The sequence below is a fragment of the Ranitomeya imitator genome, chromosome 4, assembly GCF_032444005.1.
Source record: "Ranitomeya imitator isolate aRanImi1 chromosome 4, aRanImi1.pri, whole genome shotgun sequence".
Lineage (NCBI taxonomy): Eukaryota > Metazoa > Chordata > Amphibia > Anura > Dendrobatidae > Ranitomeya > Ranitomeya imitator.
This window is the reverse complement of record NC_091285.1, coordinates 531,309,023-531,332,501: the sequence shown is the minus strand read 5'-3', so window position 1 is coordinate 531,332,501 and position 23,479 is coordinate 531,309,023. Positions and strand designations below refer to the sequence as shown.

Sequence of the window (23,479 nt, the reverse complement as noted above, 5' to 3'; positions counted from 1 at the left end):
ACATGTTTGAAGTGACTTTAGGGGTCTCATATTGTTAACCCCCAAACGGGATACCATTTTAAAAACAGCACCCCCTGACATATTGAAAACTGCAGTCAGGTAGTTTATTAACTCTTCAAGTGCTTTACAGGAATTAATACAAAGTGGCATGATAGAAATGAAAATGTGCATTTTTACCACCTAAATGTCTCTAACTTCTGAACAGATTACTATAACAGTCAGACTCTAAGGCCGCTATTTGGTCATGAATAGCCATGGCAAAAATCAGGACCACAAAATCAAAATCTGAGGGCACCAATTTGGTTAAATAGGAAGCCCCCACACTCGGTTAACCATTTATAATGATGTAGTCACTATTTACAGCAGCATCTAAGGGGTTAAACAGAGTTGAACGGTGCAAACACTGATCATGGCTGATGCAGCAAGTTGTCAGCTATAGTGAACAACCGATGGATGCTGGATTGTTAACTGTATGGGGAGGCTATTCTCTTATATGTCAGGTCAGTTAAAAGACGTATTGGCTGTCATTAAGGGGTTAAAGGCTTGAAATAGCAAGTTATAAAGTAGTCAGCCAAGGAAACAATAACGTCACCTTCTTCGGTTACCTGACTACCAAGGCCTGTGATTGGCTGCAGCAGTCAGGTGATTGGAACCCCCTCCGTAATGAAGGTATAGTATTCCCCCCGGCTTACAGCACATATCATGTGATGCTGCTCTGAGTGCTCATTATACATTAACCCCTTTCTGACATATGACGTACTATCCCGTTGAGACGGGATAGTACGTCATACGCGATCGGCCGCGCTCACGGGGGGAGCGCGGCCGGGTGTCAGCTGCCTATCGCATCTGACATCCGGCACTATGTGCCAGGAGCGGTCACGGACCGCCCCTGGCACATTAACCCCCGGAACACCGCGATCAAACATGATCGCGGTGTGCTGGCGGTACAGTGAAGCATCGCGCAGGGAGGGGCCTCCCTGCGGGCTTCCCTGAGACCCCCGCAGCAACGCGATGTGATTGCGTTGCTGCGAGGGTCTCCTACCTCCCTCCCTGTAGCAGGCCCGGATCCAAAATGGCCGCGGCATCCGGGTCCTGCAGGGAGGGAGGTGGCTTACCAAGTTCCTGCTCAGAGCAGGCACTTTGTAAGCCTGCAGCACTGCAAGTCAGATCGTTGATCTGACAGAGTGCTGTGCAAACTGTCAGATCAACGATCTGTCATGTCCACCCCGGGACAAAGTAAAAAAAAAAAAAAATTTCCAAATGTGTTAAAAAAAAAATAAAAAATCCTAAATAATGTAAAAAAAAAAAAAAAAAAAAAATTCCCATAAATACATCTCTTTATCTAAATAAAAAACAAACAAAAAAAATAAAATAATAAAAGTACACATATTTAACATAGTAACATAGTAACATAGTTAGTAAGGCCGAAAAAAGACATTTGTCCATCCAGTTCAGCCTATATTCCATCATAATAAATCCCCAGATCTACGTCCTTCTACAGAACCTAATAATTGTATGATACAATATTGTTCTGCTCCAGGAAGACATCCAGGCCTCTCTTGAACCCCTCGACTGAGTTCGCCATCACCACCTCCTCAGGCAAGCAATTCCAGATTCTCACTGCCCTAACAGTAAAGAATCCTCTTCTATGTTGGTGGAAAAACCTTCTCTCCTCCAGACGCAAAGAATGCCCCCTTGTGCCCGTCACCTTCCTTGATATAAACAGATCCTCAGCGAGATATTTGTATTGTCCCCTTATATACTTATACATGGTTATTAGATCGCCCCTCAGTCGTCTTTTTTCTAGACTAAATAATCCTAATTTCGCTAATCTGTCTGGGTATTGTAGTTCTCCCATCCCCTTTATTAATTTTGTTGCCCTCCTTTGTACTCTCTCTAGTTCCATTATATCCTTCCTGAGCACCGGTGCCCAAAACTGGACACAGTACTCCATGTGCGGTCTAACTAGGGATTTGTACAGAGGCAGTATAATGCTCTCATCATGTGTATCCAGACCTCTTTTAATGCACCCCATGATCCTGTTTGCCTTGGCAGCTGCTGCCTGGCACTGGCTGCTCCAGGTAAGTTTATCATTAACTAGGATCCCCAAGTCCTTCTCCCTGTCAGATTTACTCAGTGGTTTCCCATTCAGTGTGTAATGGTGATATTGATTCCTTCTTCCCATGTGTATAACCTTACATTTATCATTGTTAAACCTCATCTGCCACCTTTCAGCCCAAGTTTCCAACTTATCCAGATCCATCTGTAGCAGAATACTATCTTCTCTTGTATTAACTGCTTTACATAGTTTTGTATCATCTGCAAATATCGATATTTTACTGTGTAAACCTTCTACCAGATCATTAATGAATATGTTGAAGAGAACAGGTCCCAATACTGACCCCTGCGGTACCCCACTGGTCACAGCGACCCAGTTAGAGACTATACCATTTATAACCACCCTCTGCTTTCTATCACTAAGCCAGTTACTAACCCATTTACACACATTTTCCCCCAGACCAAGCATTCTCATTTTGTGTACCAACCTCTTGTGCGGCACGGTATCAAACGCTTTGGAAAAATCGAGATATACCACGTCCAATGACTCACCGTGGTCCAGCCTATAGCTTACCTCTTCATAAAAACTGATTAGATTGGTTTGACAGGAGCGATTTCTCATAAACCCATGCTGATATGGAGTTAAACAGTTATTCTCATTGAGATAATCCAGAATAACATCCCTCAGAAACCCTTCAAATATTTTACCAACAATAGAGGTTAGACTTACTGGCCTATAATTTCCAGGTTCACTTTTAGAGCCCTTTTTGAATATTGGCACCACATTTGCTATGCGCCAGTCCTGCGGAACAGATCCTGTCGCTATAGAGTCCCTAAAAATAAGAAATAATGGTTTATATATTACATTACTTAGTTCCCTTAGTACTCGTGGGTGTATGCCATCCGGACCCGGAGATTTATCTATTTTAATCTTATTTAGCCGATTTCGCACCTCTTCTTGGGTTAGATTGGTGACCCTTAATATAGGGTTTTCATTATTTCTTGGGATTTCACCTAGCATTTCATTTTCCACCGTGAATACCGTGGAGAAGAAGGTGTTTAATATGTTAGCTTTTTCCTCGTCATCTACAACCATTCTTTCCTCACTATTTTTTAAGGGGCCTACATTTTCAGTTTTTATTCTTTTACTATTGATATAGTTGAAGAACAGTTTGGGATTAGTTTTACTCTCCTTAGCAATGTGCTTCTCTGTTTCCTTTTTGGCAGCTTTAATTAGTTTTTTAGATAAAGTATTTTTCTCCCTATAGTTTTTTAGAGCTTCAATGGTGCCATCCTGCTTTAGTAGTGCAAATGCTTTCTTTTTACTGTTAATTGCCTCTCTTACTTCTTTGTTTAGCCACATTGGGTTTTTCCTATTTCTAGTCCTTTTATTCCCACAAGGTATAAACCGCTTACACTGCCTATTTAGGATGTTCTTAAACATTTCCCATTTATTATCTGTATTCTCATTTCTGAGGATATTGTCCCAGTCTACCAGATTAAGGGCATCTCTAAGCTGGTCAAACTTTGCCTTCCTAAAGTTCAGTGTTTTTGTGACTCCCTGACAAGTGCCCCTAGTGAAAGACAGGTGAAACTGTACAATATTGTGGTCGCTATTTCCTAGATGCCCAACCACCTGCAGATTTGTTATTCTGTCAGGTCTATTAGATAGTATTAGGTCTAAAAGTGCTGCTCCTCTGGTTGGATTCTGCACCAATTGTGAAAGATAATTTTTCTTGGTTATTAGCAGAAACCTGTTGCCTTTATGGGTTTCACAGGTTTCACTTTCCCAGTTAATATCCGGGTAGTTAAAGTCCCCCATAACCAGGACCTCATTATGGGTTGCAGCTTCATCTATCTGCTTTAGAAGTAGACTTTCCATGGTTTCTGTTATATTTGGGGGTTTGTAACAGACCCCAATGAGAATTTTGTTACCATTTTTCCCTCCATGAATTTCGACCCATATGGACTCGACATCCTCATTTCCTTCGCTAATATCCTCCCTTAAAGTGGACTTTAGACAAGACTTTACATAGAGACAAACCCCTCCTCCTCTTCGATTTTTACGATCCTTTCTAAACAGACTGTAACCCTGTAAGTTAACTGCCCAGTCATAGCTTTCATCTAACCATGTCTCGGTTATTCCCACTATGTCAAAGTTACCTGTAGATATTTCTGCTTCTAGTTCTTCCATCTTGTTTGTCAGGCTTCTGGCGTTTGCGAGCATGCAGTTTAGAGGATTTTGTTTTGTTCCAATCTCCTCGCTGTGGATTGCTTTAGAAATGTTCTTACCTCCCATCTGAGTATGTTTTCCTGGGTCTTCTTTGTTCAAGTCTAATGTTTTTCTTCCCGTCCCCTCTTCTTCTAGTTTAACGCCCTCCTGATGAGGGGCGCCGCGTCCGTAACGATCCGACCTATAAAACTGTCCCACTAGTTAACCCCTTCAGTAAACACCGTAAGAAGAAAAAAAAAAAACCGAAGCAAAAAAACAACGCTTTATTATCATACCGCCGAACAAAAAGTGGAACACGTGATCAAAAAGACGGATATAAATAATCATGGTACCGCAAAAAACGAGCCGCCATACAGCATCATCAGCAAAAAATAAAAAAGTTATAGTCATGAGAATAAAGTGATGCAAAAATAATAATTTTTTCTATAAAATAGTTTTTATCGTATAAAAGCGCCAAAACATAAAAAAAAAATGATATAAATGACGTATCGCTGTAATCGTACTGACCCAAAGAATAGAACTGCTTTATCAATTTTACCAAACGTGGAACAGTATAAATGCCTCCCCCAAAAGAAATTCATGAATAGCTGGTTTTTGGTCATTCTGCCTCACAAAAATCGGAATAAAAAGCGATCAAAAAATGTCACGTGCCCGAAAGTGTTACCAATAAAAACGTCAACTCGTCCCGCAAAAAACAAGACCTCACATGACTGTGGACCAAAATATGGAAAAATTATAGCTCTCAAAATGTGGTAACGCAAAAAATATTTTTTGCAATAAAAAGCGTCTTTCAGTGTGTGACGGCTGCCAATCATAAAAATCCGCTAAAAAACCCCGCTATAAAAGTAAATCAAACCCCCCCCCCCCCTTCATCACCCCCTTAGTTAGGGAAAATTTAAAAAAAAAAAAAATGTATTTATTTCCATTTTCCCATTAGGGCTAGGGTTACGGCTGGGGTTAAGGCTACAGTTAGGGTTGGGGCTAAAGTTACGGTTAGGGTGTAGATTACATTTACGGTTGGGAATAGGGTTGGGATTAGGGTTAGGGGTGTGTCAGGGTTAGAGGTGTGGTTAGGGTTACTGTTGGGATTAGGGTTAGGGGTGTGTTTAGATTAGGGTTTCAGTTATAATTGGGGGGTTGCCACTGTTTAGGCACATCAGGGGCTCTCCAAACGCGACATGGCGTCCGATCTCAATTCCAGCCAATTCTGCGTTGAAAAAGTAAAACAGTGCCCCTTCCCTTCCGAGCTCTCCCGTGTGCCCAAACAGGGTTTTACCCCAACATATGGGGTATCAGCGTACTCAGGACAAATAGGGCAACAACTTTTGGGGACCAACTTCTCCTGTTACCCTTGGGAAAATACATAACTGGGGGCTAAAAAATAATTTTTGTGGGAAAAAATTATTTTTTATTTTTACGGCTCTGCGTTATAAACTGTAGTGAAACACTTGGGGGCTCAAAGTTCTCACAACACATCTAGATAAGTTCCTTGGGGGGTCTAGTTTCCAATATGGGGTTACTTGTGGGGGATTTCTACTGTTTAGGTACATTAGGGGCTCTGCAAACACAATGTGACGCCTGCAGACCATTCCATCTAAGTCTGCATTCCAAATGGCGCTCCTTCCCTTCCGAGCCCTCCCATGCGCCCAAACGGTGGCTCCCCCCCACATATGGGGTGTCAGCGTACTCAGGACAAATTGGACAACAACTTTTGGGGTCGAATTTCTCCTCTTACCCTCGGGAAAATACAAAACTGGGGGCTAAAAAATAAATTTTGGGGGGAGTTCTTTTATTTTTACGTCTCTGCGTTATAAACTGTAGTGAAACACTTGGGTGTTCAAAGCTCTCACAACACATCTAGGTAAGTTCCTTAGGGGGTCTACTTTCCAAAATGGTGTCACTTGTGGGGGGTTTCTACTGTTTAGGTACATTAGGGGCTCTGCAAACGCAATGTGATGCCTGCAGACCATTCCATCTAAGGCCAGTCTCACGTCCAGATAATTCCGGTACCGGGGGGGGGGGAAACAAACCGGAATTATCAGTGTCCGTGTGCTTACGTTGAACATCAGTGTGGCACAAGTGCAGGAGACAGTGCTAGAGTTAAGCGCTGTCCCCTGCATCTGGTGCTGAAGCCGCCATTCATTTCTTCTCTCCAGCATCGTTCGCTGGAGAGAAGATATGAAATTTTTTTTTTGTGTTAAAAAAAAAAAAAAAAGAAAGATCCCTGTCCCCCATCCCTCCCACCCCCTGTGCGCCCCCCGCTGTTAATAAAATACTTACCCGGCTCCCTCGCTGGCGCCGCTTCCTGTCCTCGTCACAGCTTCTCCTGTATGAGCGGTCACGTGGTGCCACCTATTACAGTGATGAATATGTGGCTCTACCTCCCATAGGGGTGGAGCCGCATATTCATCACTGTAATGGCCGGCACCGAGTGACCGCTCATACAGGAGAAGCTGCAGCGAGGACAGGAAGCAGCGCCAGCGAGGGAGCCGGGTAAGTATTTTATTAACAGCGGGGGTGCGCACAGGGGGTGGGAGGGGGTTGGGGACAGGGATCTTTTTTTTTTTTTTAAACACAAAAAAAAATAAAAAAAAATTTCATATCTTCTCTCCAGCGAACGATGCTAGCGAGAAGAAATGAATAGCGGCTTCAGCACCATGCTGGGGGACAGCGCTTACTGTAGCGCTGTCTCCTGCACGGCACACGGTCTACACACGGACAACATCCGTGTGCGGTACGTGTTTTACACAGACCCATTGACTTTAATGGGTCCGTGTAATACGTGCGCTCCCACGAACATGACATGTCGCCGTGTTTTCCAAAACGGACACGGCCCGTGAAAACACGCTGACATGTGCAGAGACACATTGATTTTAATGTGTCTACGTGAGTCAGTGTCTCCGGTACGTGAGGAAACTCACCTCACGTACCGGAGCCACTGACGTGTGAAACCGGCCTAAGTCTGCATTCCAAATGGCGCTCCTTACCTTCCGAGCTCTCCCATGCGCCCAAACAGTGGTCCCCCCCCCACATATGAGGTATCAGCGCACTCAGGACAAATTGGACAACAAATTTTGGGGTCCCATTTCTCCTGTTACCCCCGGAAAAATACAAAACTGGGGGCTAAAAAATAATTTTTGTGGGAAAAAAATGTTTGTTTTATTTTTACGGCTCTGCATTATAAACTTCTGTGAAGCCCTTGGTGGGTCAAAGCGCTCACCACACCTTTAGATAAGTTTGTTAGGGGGTCTACTTTTCCAAAATGGTGTCAATGGCACATCAGTGGCTCTCCAAACGCAACATGGTGTCCCATCTCAATTCCTGTCAATTTTGCATTGAAAAGTCAAACGGCGCTCCTTCCCTTCCGAGCTCTCCCATGCGCCCAAACAGTGGCTTACCCCCACATATGGGGCATCAGTGTACTCAGGACAAATTGTACAACAACTTTTAGGGTCCATTTTCTCCTGTTACCCTTGGTAAAATAAAACAAATTGGAGCTGAAGTAATTTTTTTGTGAAAAAAAGTTAAATGTTCATTTTTATTTAAACATTCTAAAAATTCCTGTGAAGCACCAGAAGGGTTAATAAACTTCTTGAATATGGTTTTGAGCACCTTGAGGGGTGCAGTTTTTAGAATGGTGTCACACTTGGGTATTTCCTATCATATCTATCATATAGACCCCTCAAAATGACTTCAAATGACATGTGGTCCCTAAAAAAAAAAAAAAAAAAAGTGTTGTAAAAGTGAGAAATTGCTGGTCAACTTTTAACTCATAACTCCCTAACAAAAAAAAAAAATTTTGGGTCCAAAATTGTGTTGATGTAAAGTAGACATGTGGGAAATGTTACTTAAGTATTTTGCGTGACATATCTCTGTGATTTAATTGCATAAAAATTCAAAGTTGGAAAATTGCAAAATTTTCAAAAATTTTCGCCAAAATTCCGTTTTTCACAAATAAACGCTGGTAATATCAAAGAAATTTTACCAATATCATGAAGTACAATATGTCACGAGAAAACATTGTCAGTATCACTGGGATCCGTTGAAGCGTTCCAGAGTTATAACCTCAAAAGGACAGTGGTCAGAATTGTAAAAATTGTCCCGGTCATTAATGTGCAAACCACCCTTGGGGGCTATAGGGGTTAAAAACTTAAGACCAGCAACACAAATACAAACATATTAATAACATTTTATTTTCTAAGAAGAAAGGGCCATATAAAAGCATTGCTGTAAAAGAGGAGGGTCACTGGCACAATATATAGGACGCTGTCTGTACAGAGAAAATATCCAGATATCATACAATGTATCAGGCACAGTAATACTGAGGAAGACAGCCGTCTATGATAATCTGATATTCATAATTTAAGGGGTTGTCCCATTTCAGAAATTAGCAGTCCATAAACTCAGCGATGTATAAGATAAGAAAAGGAGCCACGATTGCCCTACGTGGGAGTTTAGCACTGCCTCTCTGCCACTGCTTCAGTCTTTTGTTGATTGGCTGCAGCGTGATGTCACGCCGGCAGCACTGCAGCCAATCATTGAGCTGACTGGCTCATGCTGTCTAAATTACTGGATTCTGGGAGGGTGAACAAAAGCTCAGTTTTCCTATTTTGTGCGTTGCAGCGTCTATGGAAAAATAATTTGTGAAACGGGACGTCCACTTTGGTAAGGAGAAGAAAAAGAGATCAGGAGTGTAACAATGAATCAGACCAGACCCTACATATATGAAAAAAAAAAAAAAAAAATAAGGTACAACCCCCCAATAACTACTGTCCATCTTGCCTAACTTGTATCTACCAGTGCAGGGAAGCGTTCAGCTAGGTCACTAGCAGATTAGCCATTTGTCCTGGTGTAACCTAGAGGCCTCTACACTTTAACCATCCAGATAATGTCGAAGATAAATTAGACCTTCCTGAGATGCAGCTTTACTCTGGGAAACAAAAGGACAAGGGACATAAAATCAGTACATTGAAATTCCATTAAAAAGACTTTCTGGATTATAAGATGCCTAATACTGCAGCACAGAACACCACTCTGCAATGCTAAAAGGAGAAAACTGAGCAGATATAAATAAACTGGGAAATTCTTCATCAAATTAGAAAAAAAGTGTCCGTGGCAGATTTTATGTTCTCATGTATAAAGCAGTTGCTATGAACATCTGCTCCGATGTTCTCACCTGTGTCCTTCATAACTAAATCAGAGGAAAGCAATAATTATATAATGGACAGAAGAATTAGTTGGCAGTACATGGTAGGTTTCTTCCAGCCTGGCCTAATGAATGCATGTACAAGAGTAATAGCATAATCTGAGGAAAAAGGAAGGGGAGGACCTTCCAGCAACGTTGGATTTGAGATTTATGCAATTTTTATAGAAAAATTGGTCCACAGGACAAAAATCTCTCACTGCTGTCTGCTATCTGTGAAGCAATTTCTTATGCAAGCCTGATGTAAGGCGAGCCTGATCCTGGATTCAGAGTAATCGGCCACATACATTTTGTTCATGTACAGTTATAAGAAAAGCATCGGTGTCCTTAGAGTCTGAACGTCTGTCAGGGCACTGTCATAAATCTTCCTTAGCAGCAGATGCTCTGTTTTTTTCAATAGGAGACCTCTTGGAGTTACTTTTCTTTTTCTCTGGTTTGATCAAGTTTTTGGCTTTTGCATTGCCATCTCCACCTTTTCCCGGGTACACCTGTCCTTCCAGGGTAACGTCTGCACATCTGTCCTGGCCCACAAGGAAGTCCTTCACTTCCCAGGCATAGGCACCATCACGCAACATAAAGATGGCTCGGTTTGGTCCCACCATAAACCTATAGTGAAGCAAAGAAATAATTACATACATGCTGAAATCACAACCAGAACTGAAGAAAAAGACCAAGTCCGGATCTATTCCTAAATGTATCACTGCATGTAAGCGCCACCAAAATTTAATGGCAATCACAAGAGAACTGAAGGGGACCAATCCGATGGGACTAATCCGATGAGATCACTCTAGATATGGAGAGTGCAGAAATGGAAACGTTTGATGATTTTATGATTCCTTTGTGAGAACATTGTTGAATTAATCTGCAGACCTGCACAGAAACGCTGGAAGCTGTGAATGCGAGCCTGGATGACTTTTCATTCTCCTGAAAAACTGAAAATCTCCATGCAAGGAAGTTGTTAAAGGCAACCAGTCACCAGGCCTGTCCCATATGAGATACAGTCAGCACCTTTCAGCCATGATATAAAGTGTTCTAATATGCTATGTATCTGCCCCCAACCCAAAAAGACCTTTTATTATACTCAGCTGGAGGGCACTCGGGTGTGATGGGTGTTGCCGTCTTGGTCCGGTGCTTCCTCTCTCCTTGTGGTGCCGTCCTACGGAGTCCACACAGTGTCCTCGACATCTTGCTCCTGCGCAGGCATACTCTTTGCCCTAGTCAGGACTGAAAAGTATGGCAGTGCGCAGAAGCATGATGCCAGGACACAGTGTGGATGACATAGGATGTGTCATCAACACAAAGCAAGGAGGACGACATCACAAAAGGAGAGGAGGCACCGGACCAAGACAGTGACACCCATCACATCAAACCACCCCACAGACTAGTATAATAAAAGGTCTTTCTTGTCTTGCAGGCTGGAATGGGGGCAGATATACAGCATATTAGAACGCAGTATATCAGGGTTTAAAGGTGCAGCCCATATCTCATGGGTACCCTTTAAAATCACAGGCAGGTGGATGACCTGTGGGCATGATAACATGGCTTACAAGAGGCGGCATCATCGCCTGTGCTATACAAACCTCGTACATGTGCGCGGCTTTTATTCTTGGGATCAGTACAATTACAGCAATACCACATTTATATAATTTAACATTTTGCGGCTTTTACATAAAAGCTATTTTACAGGAAAAAATTGTTTTTGCATCGCTGATGGAGCTGTATGTTAGCTTGCTTTCTGCGGGACAAGATGGCGCTTTCATAGATAGCATTTTTATTTACATTTATCTTTTTGATTGTGTTTTGTTACATTTTTTGTTCGGTAGTTTGATAAACCTTTTTTTGTTTTTTATGGTGTTCACTGATGGGGTTAAATAGCAAGATAGTTTGATAGTTCGGGTCATTCCGGATGCAGTCATAATGTGTGCATTATATTTTTGTTTATACATACTGTATTTTGCAGATTATAAGATGCAATTTTTTAAAATTAAATAGTTGTGCGTGTTATAGTCTGCTTTTATGGTAGCTTATGGGGGGTGGGAGCCTAGATCTCAATCTGCGCATGCGGCGCCCATTTTCCTACAGTCCACCACAGTGAAAAAGATGGGAAGTACGGCACTCCGCCATTTTGTGACATCCCGCTGCAGCCTCACATCACCGAACAGTCCCTCCTGCCAGCCGGGGGCCTGTAGCATCGCCCCACTCCTACCACTGCAATAGCCACCCTGCCTTCGAGCCCTCTCACCCCCCTCCCCCTGTATACTACATTCAGATAAGATACACCCCTTATAAATCAAAAAAATATGGTATTTATTGATATAATATTTTTTCTTCATTTTGTGATATTTTTTTTTAACTTGGTCCCTCTATGGGATTTTAACTTTCATTATTTGATGGCTTAGGCTACTTTCACACTAGCGTCGGAATTCGGCCCGTCGCATTGCGTCGGGCCGAGATTCCGACGCTAGCGTTGTTCGCGCTGCACAACGGGTGCAGCGGATGCATTCTCCGGCGCATCCGCTGCCCCATTGTGAGGTGCGGGGAGGTGGGGGCGGAGTTCCGGCCGCGCATGCGCGGTCGGAAAAAGCGGTCCGTCTGGAGCAAAAAAACGTTACATTTAACGTTTTTTTCTCCCGGCGGTCCGCCACAACACGGCGCAACCGTCGCACGACGGTTGCGACGTGTGTCAATACGTCGCAATGCGTCGGTAATGTTACTCTATGGGGCAAAAACGCATCCTGCAAACAACTTTGCAGGATGCGTTTTTTCCCCTAAACGACGCATTGCGACGTATTAAAAAAAAAAAAACGTCAGTGTGAAAGTACCCTTATATAATGCATTGCAATACATTATACCTGTCAGTGATGCACTGACAGGAGCCTCTTAGAGTACGCTCCGACTATGACGTATGTGACCTTCTAAAGTCATGAAGGGCTTAATATTTGGCAGATCACTAACACAAACCATCACTGTATTATTGAGGAGAGATGGAGACCCACAGACCCTTCATTTCTATTAAGGCACAGAAACATACAAATAGGTGTGGACAAGATTCACAGTAACCGGCACCACAACACTATTGTGGACGTTACGGTGTCTAAATAAACAATGCCAGAGCCAATATTGGCAGACGGTTGCAAGGATGAGTGTATGGTCAGCAGATATTGTGCATGCGCCCTATTACCCAGAAAAAGGACAAGTGCAAAATACCTACTGAAAAAAAAGCAAGCGTCCCACCGGGAATACGCCAATGCAGTGTCATCTGTGCCACTTAAGCAACACAGAACCTGCTAGTCTCAGGCATAAACAGACACTATTTCTCAGTGTCCACATGAGGCTAGGTCAATTTACAGGGTTCAGCAGTTTGGAAAATACATGTAGATTATCAAGGGACTATAAAGACCTGGCAAAATCACAGACCTATCCTTCCCATTTCACTATAATCGGGAAGCTACAGGCCGGGTACTAGGATACCAGGGATTCAAGCTTCAGGAGGCTAATTTGCATATTCCAGGTGCCTTCTGGGAGAAGCGAAGTCTCCCTAAGCTAGAAGATCGTTGGGTACAGCCGGGACCAGCTGCTTCGAAAGCATCACCAAACCAGGGATTCAAGCTTCAGGAGGCTAATTTGCATATTCCAGGTGCCTTCTGGGAGAAGCGAAGTCTCCCTAAGCTAGAAGATCGTTGGGTACAGCCGGGACCAGCTGCTTCGAAAGCATCACCAAACCAGGGATTCAAGCTTCAGGAGGCTAATTTGCATATTCCAGGTGCCTTCTGGGAGAAGCGAAGTCTCCCTAAGCTAGAAGATCGTTGGGTACAGCCGGGACCAGCTGCTTCGAAAGCATCACCAAACCAGGGATTCAAGCTTCAGGAGGCTAATTTGCATATTCCAGGTGCCTTCTGGGAGAAGCGAAGTCTCCCTAAGCTAGAAGATCGTTGGGTACAGCCGGGACCAGCTGCTTCGAAAGCATCACCAAACCAGGGATTCAAGCTTCAGGAGGCTAATTTGCATATTCCAGGTGCCTTCTGGGAGAAGCGAAGTCTCCCTAAGCTAGAAGATCGTTGGGTACAGCCGGGACCAGCTGCTTCGAAAGCATCACCAAAATTTTTGCCTGTAGGACATTATTGCAAGAGAGCTTGGCTGAGTAGATTACACAAGAAGGAAAACACACAGCAAGTCAGCAGGATCTAGGAGCAACATGGCAGATGTGACAACCTACATGGTGAGCTGCAGCATGTGCTACATGTTCACAGATCGACCAGAAGAAGAATCCAATTTCACCTGTCAGAAGTGTAGACTAGTGGCCCTTTTAGAAGAAAAGGTGCGGGGTCTGGAAGAAAGAATAGCAACTTTGAAACTCAAAGAGAATGAAGACTTTCTAGACAGAACAGAAGCATCTCTACTGGTCACAGAAGGTGAAAAAAGTGTCAGAGAACCTCCAAAAGCAGATGAGTGGAAGCATGTGACCAAAAGAAGCAAGAAGACCATGGAGAAATCACCAACCACACAACTGAAGAACCGATATCAAATCTTTGTAGAGGATGAAGATGGCACACCTAAGAATGAAGCAATACCAGCAAGCAAAAAAGAAAAGGGCACACAGCAACAAGTGACAGCAAAAAGTACAGCCAAGAAGCAACGAAGAGTGGTGGTGGTGGGAGACTCACTACTGAGAGGCACAGAAGCAACCATCTGCAGACCGGACATAACTGCAAGAGAAGTATGCTGCCTTCCAGGTGCGATGATCAAGGATGTGACCGATAGGATACCAAAGCTCTTCAGCTCCAAGGACGTCCACCCATTTCTTCTGATACATGTTGGCACCAATGACACGGCAAGGAAGGACCTACCGACAATCTGCAAGGACTTTGAAGAGTTGGGGAAGAAAGTAAAGGAACTGGATGCACAGGTAGTTTTTTCTTCTATCCTTCCAGTAGACGGGCATGGCACCAGGAGATGGAACAGGATCCTTGATGCAAACAACTGGCTAAGACGATGGTGCAGACAACAAGGATTTGGATTCCTGGACCACGGTGTGAATTACTGGTATGATGGACTCCTCGCCAGAGACGGACTACACCTCAACAAACCTGGGAAACACACATTCGCCAGAAGACTCGCTACACTCATCAGGAGGGCGTTAAACTAGAAGAAGAGGGGACGGGAAGAAAAACATTAGACTCGAACAAAGACGACCCAGGAAAACATACTCAGAAGGGAGGTAAGAACATTTCTAAAACAATCCACAGTGAGGAGATTGGAACAAAACAAAATCCTCTAAACTGCATGCTCGCAAACGCCAGAAGCCTGACAAACAAGATGGAAGAACTAGAAGCAGAAATATCTACAGGTAACTTTGACATAGTGGGAATAACCGAGACATGGTTAGATGAAAGCTATGACTGGGCAGTTAACTTACAGGGTTACAGTCTGTTTAGAAAGGATCGTAAAAATCGTAGAGGAGGAGGGGTTTGTCTCTATGTAAAGTCTTGTCTAAAGTCCACTTTAAGGGAGGATATTAGCGAAGGGAATGAGGATGTCGAGTCCATATGGGTTGAAATTCATGGAGGGAAAAATGGTAACAAAATTCTCATTGGGGTCTGTTACAAACCCCCAAATATAACAGAAAGCATGGAAAGTCTACTTCTAAAGCAGATAGATGAAGCTGCAACCCATAATGAGGTCCTGTTTATGGGGGACTTTAACTACCCGGATATTAACTGGGAAACAGAAACCTGTGAAACCCATAAAGGCAACAGGTTTCTGCTAATAACCAAGAAAAATTATCTTTCACAATTGGTGCAGAATCCAACCAGAGGAGCAGCACTTTTAGACCTAATACTATCTAATAGACCTGACAGAATAACAAATCTGCAGGTGGTTGGGCATTTAGGAAATAGCGACCACAATATTGTGCAGTTTCACCTGTCTTTCACTAGGGGGACTTGTCAGGGAGTCACAAAAACACTGAACTTTAGGAAGGCAAAGTTTGACCAGCTTAGAGATGCCCTTAATCTGGTAGACTGGGACAATATCCTCAGAAATAAGAATACAGATAATAAATGGAAAATGTTTAAGAACATCCTAAATAGGCAGTGTAAGCGGTTTATACCTTGTGGGAATAAAAGGACTAGAAATAGGAAAAACCCAATGTGGCTAAACAAAGAAGTAAGACAGGCAATTAACAGTAAAAAGAAAGCATTTGCACTACTAAAGCAGGATGGCACCATTGAAGCTCTAAAAAACTATAGGGAGAAAAATACTTTATCTAAAAAACTAATTAAAGCTGCCAAAAAGGAAACAGAGAAGCACATTGCTAAGGAGAGTAAAACTAATCCCAAACTGTTCTTCAACTATATCAATAGTAAAAGAATAAAAACTGAAAATGTAGGCCCCTTAAAAAATAGTGAGGAAAGAATGGTTGTAGATGACGAGGAAAAAGCTAACATATTAAACACCTTCTTCTCCACGGTATTCACGGTGGAAAATGAAATGCTAGGTGAAATCCCAAGAAACAATGAAAACCCTATATTAAGGGTCACCAATCTAACCCAAGAAGAGGTGCGAAACCGGCTAAATAAGATTAAAATAGATAAATCTCCGGGTCCGGATGGCATACACCCACGAGTACTAAGAGAACTAAGTAATGTAATAGATAAACCATTATTTCTTATTTTTAGGGACTCTATAGTGACAGGGTCTGTTCCGCAGGACTGGCGCATAGCAAATGTGGTGCCAATATTCAAAAAGGGCTCTAAAAGTGAACCTGGAAATTATAGGCCAGTAAGTCTAACCTCTATTGTTGGTAAAATATTTGAAGGGTTTCTGAGGGATGTTATTCTGGATTATCTCAATGAGAATAACTGTTTAACTCCATATCAGCATGGGTTTATGAGAAATCGCTCCTGTCAAACCAATCTAATCAGTTTTTATGAAGAGGTAAGCTATAGACTGGACCACGGTGAGTCATTGGACGTGGTATATCTCGATTTTTCCAAAGCGTTTGATACCGTGCCGCACAAGAGGTTGGTACACAAAATGAGAATGCTTGGTCTGGGGGAAAATGTGTGTAAATGGGTTAGTAACTGGCTTAGTGATAGAAAGCAGAGGGTGGTTATAAATGGTATAGTCTCTAACTGGGTCGCTGTGACCAGTGGGGTACCGCAGGGGTCAGTATTGGGACCTGTTCTCTTCAACATATTCATTAATGATCTGGTAGAAGGTTTACACAGTAAAATATCGATATTTGCAGATGATACAAAACTATGTAAAGCAGTTAATACAAGAGAAGATAGTATTCTGCTACAGATGGATCTGGATAAGTTGGAAACTTGGGCTGAAAGGTGGCAGATGAGGTTTAACAATGATAAATGTAAGGTTATACACATGGGAAGAAGGAATCAATATCACCATTACACACTGAATGGGAAACCACTGGGTAAATCTGACAGGGAGAAGGACTTGGGGATCCTAGTTAATGATAAACTTACCTGGAGCAGCCAGTGCCAGGCAGCAGCTGCCAAGGCAAACAGGATCATGGGGTGCATTAAAAGAGGTCTGGATACACATGATGAGAGCATTATACTGCCTCTGTACAAATCCCTAGTTAGACCGCACATGGAGTACTGTGTCCAGTTTTGGGCACCGGTGCTCAGGAAGGATATAATGGAACTAGAGAGAGTACAAAGGAGGGCAACAAAATTAATAAAGGGGATGGGAGAACTACAATACCCAGATAGATTAGCGAAATTAGGATTATTTAGTCTAGAAAAAAGACGACTGAGGGGCGATCTAATAACCATGTATAAGTATATAAGGGGACAATACAAATATCTCGCTGAGGATCTGTTTATACCAAGGAAGGTGACGGGCACAAGGGGGCATTCTTTGCGTCTGGAGGAGAGAAGGTTTTTCCACCAACATAGAAGAGGATTCTTTACTGTTAGGGCAGTGAGAATCTGGAATTGCTTGCCTGAGGAGGTGGTGATGGCGAACTCAGTCGAGGGGTTCAAGAGAGGCCTGGATGTCTTCCTGGAGCAGAACAATATTGTATCATACAATTATTAGGTTCTGTAGAAGGACGTAGATCTGGGTATTTATTATGATGGAATATAGGCTGAACTGGATGGACAAATGTCTTTTTTCGGCCTTACTAACTATGTTACTATAAAAAAACAACAACAAAATAACCAGGACTCGCAGGCTAAGAATTTAGGAACCAGATGCTATTTGTTCACATTTGTGAGCAATTTAGTTGCCGTCTATCCAGACATTCTAGAGCCTCCATAAACCCTCCCAATTACCTCTGAATGTCATAGTTGGCATTGAACAGGCTGCCCTGCCACAAGCTGGTAATCTCTTCACTCTCCTTCTCTGATGGGTTTCCAGACACGGTTGCAAAGATCATTATGGTCTTGCCCTTCTTGGTCATCTGCAAGATGCTCTCTGGGTTCTTAGGATCAAGCTTTGAGAAGTCCACTGGGGCAGGCTTTCTCTTGTGTTCGGGCAAGTCTCCTTCCTCTATGTCATCATCTTTCTGAGGAAGAAGAGAACAGTAAGGTCGGGTTCAGATGACAAATGCAAAATCATCCATGAAAAAAAAGACACGTTCAATATTTCTTCTGTATTGTCATTAGTACATCATACAGATGCCATCAGTACGTCAGCTGCATGCCCGTTTCTCCATCAACATTTTAAAATAATAGGCCAAATACACTATGTTAATCATATTAATGGATTTGCAAGAAACAGATGTCATGCAAAGGGTGAACCGTATGCAATTGGTTTTTAGCACCTATTGACTTATAATGGAAGAGTGATCTGCAAAATGAATGAAAGTGGTGCATGCTGCGATTATTACATGCAGATCATCAGTCCGTGGGCAAAACTGTTCATGGGACCTAGCAAACTGACGTGCATTGGTTGGTGCGCTGCCTGTATGTGAGCAGTATATGGACAGTACACAGACCGGTTAAACACTTGCCTGAATGAGCCCTAAGACTAGCTACAAGATACAGGAGGAAATACATCATCCATTTCAAGGGACAAGATTTGCAGTTCATTCTTGTGCCCCTGTCCTTGCCCACCGCTCACGGAGGTGGCTGATGGGCTGCTGTGTATATATACTCCATATGTCGTGCCTGATGGGCTGCTGTGTATATATACTCCATATGTCGTGCCTGATGGGCTGCTGTGTATATATACTCCATATGTCGTGCCTGATGGGCTGCTGTGTATATATACTCCATATGTCGTGACTGATTGAATGCTGTGTATATATACTTCATATGTCGTGACTGATGGGCTGCTGTGCATACTGTATATACTTCATATGTCATGACTGATGGGCTGCTGTGTATACAGTATATACTTCATATGTCGTGACTGATTGGCTGCTGTGTGTATATATATATATATATATATATATATATATATATATATATATATATATATATATATATATATATATATATATATATATATATATATATATATATATATATATATATATATATATATACACATATATATACACTTCATATGTCGTGACTGATTGGCTGCTGTGTGTGTATATATATATATATATATATATATATATATACATATATATACACTTCATATGTCGTGACTGATTGCCTGCTGTGTGTATATATATATATATATATATATATATATATATATATATATATACATATACATATATATACACTTCATATGTCGTGACTGATGGGCTGCTGTGTATACAGTATATACTTCATATGTCGTGGATAGTGGGCTGCTGTGTATACAGTATATACTTCATATGTCGTGGATAGTGGGCTGCTGTGTATACAGTATATACTTCATATGTCGTGGATAGTGGGCTGCTGTGCATACTGTATATACTTCATGTCATGACTGATGGGCTGTTGTGTACATTGTATATACTTCATATGTCATAGGGGCAGCACGGTGGCGCAGTGGTTAGCACAGCAGCCTTGCAGCGCTGGAGTCCTGGGTTCAAACCCCACCAAAGACAACATCTGCAAAGAGTTTGTATGTTCTCTCCTTGTTTGCGTGGGTTTCCTCCAGGTGCTCCGGTTTCCTCCCACATTCCAAAGACATACTGATAGGGAATTTAGATTGTGAGCCCCAAAAGGGACAGTGATAATAACGGAGTGCAACCTGTAAAGCGCTGCAGGATATGTTAGCACTATATAAAAATAGATTATTAAGGTACCTTCACACATAACGATATCGTTAACGATATCGTTGCTTTTTGTGACGTAGCAACGATATCGTTAAGGAAATCGTTATGTGTGACAGCGACCAACGATCAGGCCCCTGCTGGGAGATCGTTGGTCGCTGAACAAAGTCCAGAACTTTATTTTGTCGCTGGATCTCCCGTGGACATCGCTGGATCGGCGTGTGCGACACGGATCCAGCGATGTCTTCACTGGTAACCAGGGTAAACATCGGGTTACTAAGCGCAGGGCCGCGCTTAGTAACCCGATGTTTACCCTGGTTACCAGCGTAAAAGTAAAAAACAAACAAACAGTACATACTTACCTACCGCTGTCTGTCCCCGGCGCTCTGCTTCTCTGCACTCCTCCTGTACTGGCTGTGAGCGTCGGTCAGCCGGAAAGCAGAGCGGTGACGTCACCGCTCTGCTTTCCGGCCGCTGTGCTCACAGCCAGTACAGGAGGAGTGCAGAGCACAGCGCTGGAGGACAGACAGCGGTAGGTAAGTATGTAGTGTTTTTTTTTTTTTTACTTTTACACTGGTAACCAGGGTAAACATCGGGTTACTAAGCGCGGCCCTGCGCTTAGTAACCCGATGTTTACCCTGGTTACCGGCATCGTTGGTCGCTGGAGAGCGGTCTGTGTGACAGCTCTCCAGCGACCAAACAGCGACGCTGCAGCGATCCGGATCGTTGTCGGTATCGCTGCAGCGTCGCTTAATGTGAAGGGGCCTTTATTATATGTTGTGACTGATGGGCTATATATACTTCACATGTCTGTATATATCTGGAGTTGGGAAGGGATTTTTCATCTTCCTCTCGATTAACACATTAGGTTATAGGATGAACTTATCTCAACCTTATAAACCCCATCTCCTCCTGAACACATGGGAGAGTACAAAGGAGGGCAACAAAATTAATAAAGGGGAAGGGAGAACTACAATACCTAGATAGGTTAGCGAAATTAGGATTATTTAGTCTAGAAAAAAGACGACTGAGGGGCGATCTAATAACCATGTATAAGTATATAAGGGGACAATACAAATATCTCGCTGAGGATCTGTTTATACCAAGGAAGGTGACGGGCACAAGGGGGCATTCTTTGCGTCTGGAGGAGAGAAGGTTTTTCCACCAACATAGAAGAGGATTCTTTAGGCTACGTTCACATTAGCGTTGCGCGCCGGTGCGTCGGCGACGCAACGCACGACGCACAAAAAACGCGCGCAAAACCGCTGCGTTTTGCGACGCGTGCGTCGTTTTTTGACGAAAATCGGACGCACGAAAAATGCAACTTGTTGCATTTTCTTGCGTCCGACGCTAGTGTCAGAAACGACGCACGTGTCGAAAAACGCTACCAAAAAAACGCACGCGTCCCCTATGTTAAACATAGGGGCGCGTCGCCGCTGCGTCGCCGACGCAACAGCGACGCACATTAGCGGAACGCTAATGTGAACGTAGCCTTACTGTTAGGGCAGTGAGAATCTGGAATTGCTTGCCTGAGGAGGTGGTGATGGCGAACTCAGTCGAGGGGTTCAAGAGAGGCCTGGATGTCTTCCTGGAGCAGAACAATATTGTATCATACAATTATTAGGTTCTGTAAAAGGACGTAAATCTGGGGATTTATTATGATGGAATATAGGCTGAACTGGATGGACAAATGTCTTTTTTCGGCCTTACTATGTTATTCTTACGCTAGGTTCACATTGTGTTAGGGCAATCCGTTAAGCGCATAGCGCTAGCGGATTGCGCTAATGCAATGTTTATTTTGGGTCCGCGTTCGCCGTCCCGGATAGCGCAGATCCCCGATTTGCACTAGCGAGGGACGGACCTCGGACGCTGCAAGCAGCGTCAGAGGTCCGTCACAAAAGAGCGGCACATCGCTAGCGCGTGCCGAAAATGGCATGCGCTAGCGATGCGCTACTGGCACAAATCACATTGCTGTCAATGGGTGCGCTAACGGACCCGTTGCACGGCGTTAAAGGGAACCTGTCACCCCGAAAATCGCGGGTGAGGTAATCCCACCGGCATCAGGGGCTTATCTACAGCATTCTGTAATGCTGTAGATAAGCCCCTGATGTTACCTGAAAAAGGAGAAAAAGACGTTATATTATACTCACCCAGGGGCGGTCCCGCTGCTGGTCAGGTCGGATGGGCGTCTCCGTTCCGCTGCGGCGCCTCTTCTTTCCATGACGTCCTCTTCTGATCTTCAGCCACGGCTCCGGCGCAGGCGTACTTTGCTCTGCCCTCTTGAGGGCAGAGGATAGTACTGCAGTGCGCAGTGCAAAGGTCAGAGGCCCGGCGCCTGCGCACTGCAGTACTTTGTCTGCCCTCAACAGGGCAGAGCAAAGTACGCCTGCGCCGGAGCCGTGGCTGAAGATCAGAAGAGGACGTCATGGAAAGAAGATAGGAGGCGCCGCAGCGGAACGGAGACGCCCATCCGACCTGACCAGCAGCGGGACCGCCCCTGGGTGAGTATAATATAACGTCTTTTTCTTCTTTTTCAGGTAACATCGGGGGCTTATCTACAGCATTACAGAATGCTGCAGATAAGCCCCTGATGCCGGTGGGATTACCTCACCCGCGATTTTCGGGGTGACAGGTTCCCTTTAATTGCGACATTTTCGCCGTGCAACGCAGTCCGTTAGCGTTAACCCATTAACGCAATGTGAACCTAGCAAGTTTCTGGTGTTCTCAGTCACCGCTCCTATTTGCTACACACTGCAAGATATTTTTTATCCATTCTGGCTAAATAGAAGTACAGACCTGTAGGTGTAATCTGTTGTGTATATATACACTCAGTACGGATCTCACCTGGGGGCTCATATACAGTGCAGGCAATGGGATCAGCACAGGACCCCAGAATAACAGACACATGATGGAGAGGGTCAGTAGATTGGGCGAGGTTATGGGAGGCAATAGCACATGTATCCACGTCTCAGCTGCGGTCACTACTCGCTGTATCCAGGCTTGCAGCCAGTGAGTAGAAGCAAGAATGTTCTCCTTCACTGACAGCAAACTAGAATCTGGAAAATAGTGAGAAATTAACAAATGTCATTCATCAAAGCTGCTCACTAATAGCAACGAGTCCTCGGCCCCAACCATAAGAGGGATTGTGCTGGTCATACCCAGACCTGCCTGCTCAGTGCGGAGGGCGCTGCTCCTGCCGGGCGTATAAGGCCACTAGTCATGGGAAGTGGCTGCGAGCCACACATCAGTCACTGACCGTAGGGTACAGGGTCCCGCAGCCCCGAGACACCGGTAAGCCGGGGTAACTCAGGCTGCGCTTCATTCATTCAGGCGGCACAGTCTTTACCTCCCACTGCTCCAGCAGCCGCGCCATGTCAGCGTCATTGTAATCCCGGATATCTTTCTTCTTCTTGTCCTCTGCAGCCACCGTGAGGCTCAGAACCAGCAGCAGACCGACACACAGCCGCCCCACACCGACAGCCGCCATTACCCTCCTCAAACAGCGGACATGCGCACTCCTCCTGAGTCATCCTTACCACAGACCACCGAGGGGAGGGGCCGGATGGCATACAGCCAACGCTGATTGGCTGAATGTATATAAAGGAACCAATAGTTGGACGACGCCTGTTCTTGCCTCTGATTGGGGGACGTGACGTCCATCTTTGTTTTGGGCATTTGTTTCAGCTCTCCTGGGCTTTACTAAGTACCACTAGTACTAGCGGTAAACAGGTCTATGATAAAGCAATGATGACACAGGCATGCACACGTATTATATATTTTATTTTAGGCCAATTTCACACTT

General features: G+C 43.9%; 1 protein-coding gene across 1 annotated transcript; it reads right to left on the bottom strand.

The window, feature by feature from the left end:
* Nucleotides 1–8,462: 8,462 nt before the first annotated feature.
* Nucleotides 8,463–23,203, bottom strand: MESD (mesoderm development LRP chaperone). The gene is made up of 3 exons (XM_069766195.1): nucleotides 23,024–23,203; nucleotides 17,795–18,027; nucleotides 8,463–10,100 (listed from the first exon to the last, which is right to left on the bottom strand). The coding sequence occupies exons 1-3, from the start codon at nucleotides 23,162–23,164 to the stop codon at nucleotides 9,851–9,853; spliced, it is 624 nt and encodes a 207-aa protein (XP_069622296.1). The 5' UTR covers nucleotides 23,165–23,203; the 3' UTR covers nucleotides 8,463–9,850.
* Nucleotides 23,204–23,479: the final 276 nt, after the last annotated feature.